The sequence below is a fragment of the Pterocles gutturalis genome, unplaced genomic scaffold (genome assembly GCF_000699245.1).
Source record: "Pterocles gutturalis isolate BGI_N339 unplaced genomic scaffold, ASM69924v1 scaffold43432, whole genome shotgun sequence".
Taxonomy (NCBI): Eukaryota; Metazoa; Chordata; class Aves; order Pterocliformes; family Pteroclidae; genus Pterocles; species Pterocles gutturalis.
Window position 1 is genome coordinate 2824 of NW_010111754.1, and position 10749 is coordinate 13572.

Genomic DNA, 10749 nt, shown 5'->3' on the forward strand with positions numbered 1-10749 from the left:
CCCACAAAGGCACATTGCTGAGGCCAGCAGCACAGCCTTGGCCCATTCTGCTCTGAGCTGCATCTGCAGGACAGCTCTAGGTCTGAGCTGAGCCCCTCGCAGAGCCAAACACTCATGGGCAACATGTCTTAGAGCACCCAGAAGGAGCCAGAGCCTCCAGCTGGGAACGGCCTGCAGTATTTATTTACAGCACAATCCTCCCCCTCAAGAGACAAGTTTCTTTGGCTGGCGTGAGACAAACACAGCTATTGCAGCATCCGAAATGCCCCGAAAGCCCTGCACAGCCCCAGCACAGCTCCACCTCAGGTGGGCCCTGCAGCCCCACGCGCATGCCTGTGTGTATCTGTGTGGGTGTGGGTGGGTGTGTGTGTGTGCACGTGTGGATGAAGGAAACGTGAAAAGGCAACAATAAATAACTGGTGCAGTCTGTACGAGAAGGAATTGCTGCCAGCCCCAGCACTGGCACAACAAGCCAGGGACAGCACAAGGCCAGCAGCAGAGGACTCTCAGTCACTCTTGGCGCTGTGTGAGGTGTCCAAGTTGACCACCTGCAGCTCCGTCAGGCTGCTGCCACTGCTGCTCTGCTGCCCGATGACAGCCATCTAGAGAGAAAAGGGAGAAGGAAGCACTGGGGGACAGCATACCCCAAGATCATGTGTGCCAGCAGCCCAGGTGGCACTGTGCTTTCTGGACACCTGTCCAAGGAGGGCAAGACTTGCTCACCTGAGGGTGGGTGGCACTGACATCTTTCCCTGATCTGGGGACTGGCCCTACCCAAGTGCCCGGGTCTGCCCAGACCCACCCAGGATGTGCAGGCAAGGGCAGAGCAAGGACACCCCCTGAACACCTGCGAGTACCGCTCAGCACCTACCTGGTGAAGCTGGACGGCTGAGACTGGGATCTGAACCGTGCCTGATGGTGCTGTCAGGAACACTTGGGGGACACCACCTGCCACAGAGAGAGAACACAAATGACACCATCCCTTAAACAGTGCTCCCCCATGAGTCCTTCCTTTGAGCTCCGTGGAGCTTCCCAGGGATGAAGGTGCCTGTTTGCATGCATGGAGGTGCCCCAGGAGAAAGCCACATGTGCTAGTTTTCCAGATGCAGGGAGAAGCAGGCACAAGCTCTCAATCCAAGTCCCGCCTGCAGGGCTTCATGCTGCTTTGCCCCCTCACGTAAACACACATCCTTTCCAGATTTTCCTAGCTCCCTTCACTGCCTGCCCCATTGCCACCTGTCCCAGCAACCCTGACCCTTTTCCCCAGCAAACACCTCAAGCAATCCTTTGCATAGGAGAACAGTGGGATCTAAAAGCACACATCAAGTATCACCCTTGACAAGCCTTTGTACAGCTGCTAGGGCTGCTTAGAAGAAAATTATTTGAAATGAATACATAGCATAAATACACACAAGGAGAAAAACCAGGGTGTCAGAGCATTTAAGGGAGCACTGACACAGACAGCTGTCTTACCCTGATCCTGGACCTGGCCATGGGACACCTGCATCGCTGAGGGTGCCTGTGAAAAAGCATTGAGGACTGCAAGTCCACCATCCGCAAGGCCAGATGTGGGCGTGTACATCACCGCATGTGGGCTGGGGTACATCATGTGGCCACCCACAGTGGTTGGCACAGGCGATGTCATGATGGTCGCCGGAAGGGTCACTGGAATGAGGACAGGCCACACGTGAGCCACACAGAAGAAGTCTGCTACACTCGTGCCTGCTCAGCATCCCTCCCTCAGCTACCCTTGGCATGCTGTTCTGAAGCAGCAGGGGCACGGAGATACCCATCTTGTTCTCCCAAGCTCTTAGGGAAAAGCCCCAGGGAACAGGCAGGAGAGCTCAAACCTCTCCTTTCATGAGCGAGTACAAGAGGGTAGTAAAGCACAGTAGCCAAATAGCCCAACACTGAATTCAACTTGAGATAGGAGTTTCCTGGTGAAGCTTTAATAAAGCTGTTGAACTGGATTCAGCCTGCACCCAGGCACCTGAACTCAGATTTTGCTGACAACAGAGGTGTCCTCTGCATTCTATATACAGTAAAAATCTCAAGCAGATACAAGCCAATGCCTTGTGCTAGGGGTCCTGCTGGCTCACTAAGAAACCATCTGAGAACTAGGCAACCTGTTCCGAGCTCTGTGCTCCAAGTAAGAGCAGCTAATTATCTGGAGAGGCTATGAAATACCTTGTAAGGGATTGCACAGCTGCATCTACCTAGACATAGCATAGCACAGGTGCTGGCAACAGGGGAAACTACACCTGGGAAACTGTCAGAAAGGCTGGGACAGAGCTGGTCTGAAGAGGGATCCTGGGCAGGGAGCAGGTGTGACGGCTACTGGTGTGGGTTGTTATCAGCAGTGGTTAGGAAGGAAGACAGAACATGATTACCATAATGTCCCAATTACCTGTTCCGCTGGAAGAGGTCTGGGTAAGGTCAGTGCTGCTGTCGCTAGAGGGAGACGTTTGCTGCGGTGCCTGGTGCACCTGGATGGCCTGGACTGGGACCTGCTGAGCCATGGTACCACCTGGGGAGAGAGAGGAGCCCATAAGCCTGGGGCTCAGCAAGGACACAGGCACTCTGGGCCATGTGAAACACCCCCAGTCCCTCTCTGGCTGCATACAGCTCTGCAGCGTGGTTCTGCACTCTGCTGGGGAAGGCTAGCCAAAAGCAGCACGTGGCAGAAACTAGGCCCTGCCCCAAACAGCAGGCTCTTTCCTGGCACAAAAGGGCCAAGGAGGGTTTAGCTGCCCTACAGGGCTCCAGAGAGAAAAGGAATAGCCACATCAGCTTTTGTCCAGCTCCCAGGCATGGTTCAGGAATGTCTGGAGCCCTCCTCGCCATTGCTGGCTCTTCCAAGACACATCGCAGAAGATGACAGGAGGAGATGGCCTCTCACTGCCCATGCTCAGCCAGCCCTGCAAGGATCGTCTCGCTGCACCGAGCAGAACCGCCAGCTGGGTCCTGCTGCCTTCACACTCTGGAGCCCAGCTCCATCCTCCACAGGGAAACAGCTATCTCACCTATCTTGTGATCTCAAGAACATCCCAGAGCCCTACAGAGAGATTAGAGACAACTAGTCCCCAAGGTGTGCACCACAGAGCTGCGGGAGCATGGCCACACAATCTCCAGCCCAGCCCATTCACTGCAAAGCTCTTCAGCTCCAGAGATGGAGCTTAGCACAGAAAGCTTTCCTCAGGCTCAGGTCCTGTCTCCAGAGGGAAGAGCCTGGATGCCAGAGACCAGGAATCACCAGCTGCCTTGCTCAGACTAGGTATCCCCCCCACATACCACACCAGAGACATGTGTCCATTATTCTCTTGGCTCCTCCAGATCCCAAGGGAAATTCAGTCCCCTTGCATGGCCTCACGCTATGCATCTGGGCTCACAGGAGCCATAAGGGCTATCAGACTCAACGACTTGGGCACAAACAGGCAGGACACAAGAAAGACTGTCTCACTCTTGGTGCCAGTCCCCCGATGATGGCTGCCCCACAAAGGTGAGCCTAGCCCTGTTCTGAAACTCCAGCCAGGAGCACATCCAGCTCCAGAGCAACGCCCAGAGATCCTTGACACAGCACAACAAGAAATACCTACAAAGGACAACGCGTACAAGGCAGCACAGCAGCACCACCCTCTCCTCTGCTCTGGGGTCTCTCCTCATCTATCCTCTGCGCTGTCGTTCAGCAACTGACTGCAGATCCAAATACAAAAGCAAGTGCAGCTGCTCAGTGCCAAATGCCAGCACTCAAAAACACATCCATTGGGCATCCAACCCCTGCCAGATGTGGGCTGCCCCCCTCCTTCCATCAGTCCTCTGAGCAGCACAGTTCAGCCTCAGCACAGCTGCATGAGGGACCTGGCTCCTCTTCATTTACTGTCTGCCGGGCAAACCCCGGGGCAGGAGACTGCCAACCCACTGCTTCCCTCAGCCTGTATCCCCCGGGATGGTGCTCCTACCTACACCAAGCATTCTCTGCCCTGTCCTCCCATCTCTCCCCTGCAGCCACAGCCAGGGTGCCCTGTGCTCTGCCTCTTCTGTGCCCCCCACCTCAGCTGGGGGTCAGCTCTCTGGCCAGGAAGAGGACCCTCACAGACGCCTCCATCCCCCCACCTCAAGCAAGCGGAGGAGAAGCGAGTGCTGACCTGTCAGCGGCACAATCTGCCCTCCAGCTCTGGCAGGGAAGTGGAAGACTGTCTGTTGTGCCTGCTGCAGCTGTCCAGCCATACCCATGACCACCTGGCCCTGCTGGCTGGAAAGAGCCAGGGAGTGCGTCTGTAACTGAGTGAGAGGAATGGTAGGGGTCCCCGGAGAAAGGGAAGCACCTGCCAAAAGGAGGGAGAAAGAAAGGCTTTGTCACCACCAGCTCTTTTCACTCCCTCCAGGCTTCTTGGTGCTGCCCTGGGGTCCCAGCTCAGCTCCGTACCACCACGCCCTTCCCAGCAGCAGGGACAGCTAGCAGCACTCTAAGGAAATAGTCACTACACGACACTGCTTCAGCCACTGGCCTGGCTGGGCTTAAGCAAGGAATCTCAGCCAGCTTCACCCTGCAGTAGCAACCACTCTGCTTTCTCCTGCCACAAGGTCTCCTCTCCTCTGGAGAGGGCAGCGCACACTCCACACGCAGAGGCGGATAGATGCAGTCCTCAGCCCATAAAGGCACTGACCTGACATGAGCGTGAAGCCGGTGGGTATTGGCATGAGGCCCCCAGATGTCACTGCACTGGCTCCAGTAGTCTTCAGCACTGTCCCGTTGGCACTGGTGACGGCATTGGGGCTGATGCTGGCAGACACTGGCGCCAGGTAATTAGTGATGGGGAATGACGGGCCACTGCTGACCTGCATGGAGGTCGAGGTGGTGGGGGCTGTCTGGATGGTGGACGTTGTCCCCGGCAGGTTGGTGACAGTGAACGCTGGTTTCAGTGCGTCCTGGGGAAGGAGAGATGGTGACAACTCAGACCAGCCCTTGGATCTGGTCAACATCCACCCACGCGACCAAACCGGGCTCCATACATTGCATCCCCGTGCTAATCCATACCCCCATAGCCTGCTGCCAGCACACGGAGCAGAGCCTGGGGAGCAGAGAGAAACTGCTTGTACAAACATGAGAAGACTGTGCCCAATAACGCAGCACGAGAAGAGCTGGAGAGAGCTCAGCTTAAACCTTGGATACAAGCCCAGGGCCATGCAGGTCCCCTGAGAGACTTCCCTGCAAGACACCAGGGGATGAAGCAACCCTTCCCCTTCCCAGGAGTCCCCATAGCTTCTACGAGGAGAACAGCCTCTTTTTTGGCACACAACAGGCAAAAGCAGACCTTGCAGGAACAGACATAAAGGCAAACACACTATCTCCTGTCAGGAACATACACCACTTCCCTTATGGCAGGAAACACACGGCCAAAAACTAGCCGAGAACTGGCTCTTAAAGGCAGCTGTTCAACGAAAGCAACACAGGAGAGGTGAGGCCAAACCTGCACCCCAGGGAGGCCCAGAGCCACTCCTGACAGCTGGTTTGGCAGGCCCTCCACAGATCTCCTGGAACAAAGGGGAGAACCTGGCCAGGGGAAGCACCCATTTGCCAGTCCACCAGCAGCAGAGAGCAGGCAGAAGACAAATGCTTCCAAGAGACCACACACGCTACCTACAGCCAGCACACACCACAGTTCTGCAAGGAGCATCAGAGTTCTGCACCTGCCTGAGGACAGCATTGCCAAGGAAGCTGATCCCCAGGAGGAAAAGGAAAAGGGCCCTGGGCTGGGCCAGCGCTAGCTCGGGTCCGGGAACAAGGGGAAGAGTGCGTGTGCCAAGCTACAGGGCACCTAACACCCCAGCTTCCGCAGCCACAAAGTATGTGGCTGGATGTGGCTTGGATCTTCAGGAATCAACCAAACCCCAGCACGGTCCCCGCTGCCCCTGGTAGTCACCCTTCACCTAAGATTGGCTTCTTCCAAATCCCCTTGGGGATAACCCAGGGTCTCCACGGCCCCATCCTGCCCTGCTCAGCTGGCCAAGAGCAGACTGCAGACACACTGCTCCACAGGAGACCTCGCCACAGGCCACAAGGGACCTGCTGTCCCCGCGCCCTGCCATGGCTGCTGGCACGCCTGGGAAGAGTTAAGGCTGCCACACTCCCACCCCTCCTGCTGCAGGCTGGTGGGCCCAGCTCTCCCACATGCTAAGCCTTGTTCCCAGCTTGTCAAGCTGCCAGGAACGAGGATTCACAGCTCAACCAACAGCTAAAAAAGGGAAGGCAGCCCATTTTGGACAGGGGGAGCCAATCCCGGGCACTCAGCCGTGCCCCAGAGCCTGGGGAGGGAGGGAGGAGAACAACACCCCTCCGCCTTGGCACCACAGTCCCTGAAGTCCGAATTAGAAGAAGCACGTGATAACAGAGCAGAGCCCAGCAGAGGCACTTTCCATTAGCTCAACCACAAACTCCTGCCATCCCACATGGGACCAGGAGGCTGTGGGCACCCTCCCCACGTGGGTGACAGGGCAGAGCTTCCCCCAGCCCACCAGGCCATGGGAGCCATAGCAGAGCAGAGTGGGTCCCGCTCCTAGCTGGAAAAAGCCAGGCTCCCTCATCCCCAGGCACAGCCCTGAAGCTGGACACCCCCGAGATATAGTCCCCAGGCATCCAGGGCACTTAGCAGTCCCTCACACCCCGTACTCTACGGATTGGTGGAGGTATCCCAAAAGATTCACAGCACCCTACTCAGGGGGAATTCCCAGGACTCTCTGCAAGCACAAAGGCAAATCTCAGTATGATCAGAAGAGCAAAGGTGCTTGGGAGGGAGGCTGTGCCAGCAGGCTCAAACCACGCACGCCTCGTCTCTGCTCTCTCTACTCTGCCACAGGTGAGACTCAGATTCCTCCCATCTTTGCTGTGTTTCTCATGGACTTCAGCAATAGCTCCCAGTACAGAAAGAGAGCTGGAAGAAACCTTGGGATTGGACACCCCTTGCCTTCTCTCTATGCCTGCCTGGGATGTCTCAGAGCCCCTGGGCACCTTGGCTCCCCCCAGCACCCTGCAAAGCCCAGACAACATGCACGAGGCCAGCCTTCAGGAGGAGCCAAGTCACGGGTTGCCTTTAGCAGAGGTTACGCAAGGGGCCACGGACAAGCCCTGAGGCAGCACAGGAGCCCTGAAGGCCCTTCCCTTCCTGATCCAGCTGCACATCCATTCCCCACCATATCTCCCTGCAAACTTCAGACTGCAGAGCAGTGCCTGGGGAATCAACGTGTAGCAGAGAGGTGCAGCATAGTGGCAGATGTCTGCACAGACCCACACCACTGTGCATGCTTGATAAATGCTATACAGCATGACTGGACTGCAGGGCATGGCCCAGGCCAGTTGATGCCCATCCTGGACCGCAGCAGGGTCTTGGGGATAGAAATGACCCCAGCTCCACAGCTTCTGGGGGCTACCTGGGACAATTCAGCACGGCCCAGGCTCACCAGTCAGCATTATTACAAGGACACTGCAGGACTACCGGCCTTGGTGGTACATGGGAAATCCCAATCTGGTCTCCCAACACCTGGTCTGCATTCCAGATGGGGCAGAAAGTCCCATTTTTCCTCCACCCCAAGAGATGAGCAGATAAGGACTACTCCTATGCTCACCCCAACATAGAGCCTCCGAGCTTCCTCCAAAATCCCCTCTCCCACATAACCAAACTCAGGAGATTCCATGAGGGCACTGTGTCCTTTTGGGCCTGCAAAAGATCAGACAGCTCAGGGCACAACACTACCATGGTGAGGATATAGCTCCTGCCTCGAAAGTCCAGCGTGCCTCAGTTCCAGCAGCAGTCCGAGCTCAGCTCCATGCAGGGAATTTGGGTTTGGCACAGCAGGAGGATCTCCTAGCTGCTCCTAGCTGTAGCACAAAGGAATACCAGCAGGCTGCTGACTACAGGTAATAGCCTGGCTGCATTGCTCTCCCCTCTGCTGCAGCAGCTGAACACAAGCAGGTTTTGTCCATGCAGAAGTCCAGGAGGCAGGGTTCACAGGAAGGCCAGGGAGCAACCACCCAACCTTCCCAGAGCATCCTACATGGATGGACCTGATGGTCCAAGCACTTAATTTCCTGCCACCTCCTCCAATGAGGCACCCATAACCCAGCCTTGTGTACCACCTACCCCTCAGCAAGGATGCCAACCACCTAGCACGGCCCATGCACAGGGTCCCTTCATTCTCAGAGGGCTTCTTGGTCTATCTGAATTGCACTGATCTGTGCCCAAGCACCAAACCAGGCTTCCAGCCCTGCAGAAAGCACAGCAAGACTGGGGAGGGTCAGGGTGGACTGTCCCCAGACCTAGGGCTTACCATGGCAAGAACCCTAGCAGGCCAGGGGTGAGTTCAGCCAGAATGTCAAGCAGAAGATGGGGCCACAGTGCTCCTCCAGCCCCACACCAAATGCTGGCTGTGGCCACAAGGCACCCCACATTAAGCAATACCATTTGTGAGTACCGAGATGAAGCTCGCAGGGCACTCCATGGGGGTTGCATCAGAAAGCGGGCACAGAGAAGTTGTGTTAAAAGCATCTCCTCTGCAGAGTAACTGCAACCCAAGAGCACACCACCTTTGGGGCCACCACCTAGCAGTATTTTCTGGGAAAATCTTAAAAAAGACAAAATGTGGACAAGCCCCATGACCCCATGGCAGGTCATCTGCCACACACAGTGCTTGCTGCACCTACAAAATACTGCCGGCACAGGTCATTTGTCTCCTGACAAAATGCCTACAGGACTTTCCTTTACATCCAGGAGAAGCTCAAGAGGCACAAGTCCTGACAAACACAGGCTGTGCAAGGGAGAAATTGCTGGTGACAACAGGCTCCTGGAAAGGGCTGTCACAGCTCACATTTGGAATCAGATGCACCCAGAGGAGTCACACCAGACTGGGACAGCCAGGCCTGTTGTGCTCCCATAACCCAGGGATTCTTCTGGGCTCCAGCACAGAGCTTTCCAGCCAGCAACACCCTGGCCCACCACAGCTCCTCTGCCTACATGGATCTCTGGGACTGCTGCTGTTTCCCAGGGCTCAGCAGCAGTCAGCTTTTGCTTGGTGAAGCACTGCATACACGTGGGGAAGAAGACACACAGGAATTGTGTCTGCCAAGTACTCAGCAGGACTGGGACCAGAGCTGTGGAGCTGCTGCTACAGGATACAAACATGCAGCTGAGCGCCCCTGCAGTGCCCATGCTGGGCACATCTCAGGGCTGCACTCCTTGCCTTTGGGATTACAGCACAGGCATCTCAAATGCTGTTCTCTAGGTCCTGCCTGCTTCATGTTTAGCAGCTACTGTAGGGCAAGGATGCTGCTGTGGCTTGGGGACAGTTGGTTGAAGGGCTTCTAAAGCAAGGCCACAGTACCTCTGAAAGCAGCAAGCCCAGCACCCATGCTACGAGCACAGCTACAGCGGAGATGCAGCAGCTCACAGCACCCAGCGGCACTCCATGCAGGCCCAAGAAGCTGTGGTGCAACGTTGTCCCAGCCTTGCACCAGAAAGTCCCCTGCCTCCCATCTCCAAGCACTTGTGGAGCCGAGCACCAGCTAAAGCAACAGCAGGGATACAGGAGCCAGCTTTCTTCCAACAGCTCTGAGGAACAGCACCAGGGGATGCAGGAAGAAGACATGACCCTTCCAGCAGAGAAGGGCCATTGCCTGACTGCACCCATCAGCAGGCTCTCTGCGGCACCCCAAGAGGCCACAATTAACATGGGCAGGCAAGGGCTGGTGCCTGCAGTGACTCCAGGCAGGGAGGAGAAACACTCTGTCCAGCAAAATGTTTCCATTCCCCATGTCCTCCCTGCCCCCTTCCAAAACAGCACCAAAGCAAGAGACAGCTGCAGCTTATAAGGAATGTGAGGGGCCCTGCCAGGGACTCTGGTGAGGGAAACCAGGCCTTATAAGGCCATGGAGGCAGAATCAAATTTTTATCAATGAGTGCAAGAGCATGGAGACGCCTGGGGAGAGATAAGAGCACTGAGAGCTGGCCAGGGAGGTGGCCTGGGCTGGTGGGAGCCCTGCAGCAAAAGCCAGGGCCAGGACACCTGACACCCCACTTCCCTCCCTCTCCAAATCACCCCCACCAGCAGCCAAGGAGCCAGCCGTGAGAAGCCACAGCACAAGCTTGCTGGAGTCGCAGCAAAAGGGGACTCATCCTCAGCTTCCCAAGCCGCTACTCAAGGAGGGCTGGGGATGATCAGGGCTCCCAGCACAGTCCCACAGGCACAGGCCGTGCCCCCCCAGGATGCCCACAAGCACAGGAACATTACCTTGGTCTCCCCGCTGCTGTCCGACTCAGACACCTGGTAGGTGAGGTCCGTCTCCTCAAAGCCCGTCGCGCTCATGCGCTGGTCAGTGGTCGGGTCTGAGCGCGGGGGCGAGTCCGGGGAGTTGAGGCACGTTTGAATCAACGCCTTCCCTGTCTCACTGGTGATCATGGGCTGCAGCTTCCGTGTGGCAAATGTGTACACATGGCCTGTCTCGCTGGCCACCAGCAGCAGGACTTGAGTGCCGGTCAGTGTAGAGAGCTCGTAGGCCTGCCAGCAGCACAAGGGAAGAACAGGGCGTCACAGACAGCAGGGACACATACAGTGCAGGACAAGAGTTCCTGGCATGTCCCCATGCTCCCAGCATGGCTCTCCTTTTGGTCACACCAGCTCCCTATGACTCTGCTACCTCTTTAAACCCCAGCTGGGCCAGGACCCAGACTGCTCCCCCTCAGGTTTCACAGTCCTGAG

The 10749-nt window shown here is 56.6% G+C and overlaps 1 protein-coding gene across 1 annotated transcript; it reads right to left on the reverse strand.

The window, feature by feature from the left end:
• Nucleotides 1-283: 283 nt before the first annotated feature.
• On the reverse strand, nucleotides 284-10542 carry SRF (serum response factor (c-fos serum response element-binding transcription factor)). Its single transcript, XM_010073815.1, has 6 exons — nucleotides 10282-10542; nucleotides 4668-4929; nucleotides 2408-2527; nucleotides 1474-1665; nucleotides 872-948; nucleotides 284-602 (listed from the first exon to the last, which is right to left on the reverse strand). Exons 1-6 carry the CDS (start codon nucleotides 10447-10449, stop codon nucleotides 507-509), a joined length of 915 nt encoding a protein of 304 aa, XP_010072117.1. The 5' UTR covers nucleotides 10450-10542; the 3' UTR covers nucleotides 284-506.
• Between the last annotated feature and the right edge of the window lie 207 nt (nucleotides 10543-10749).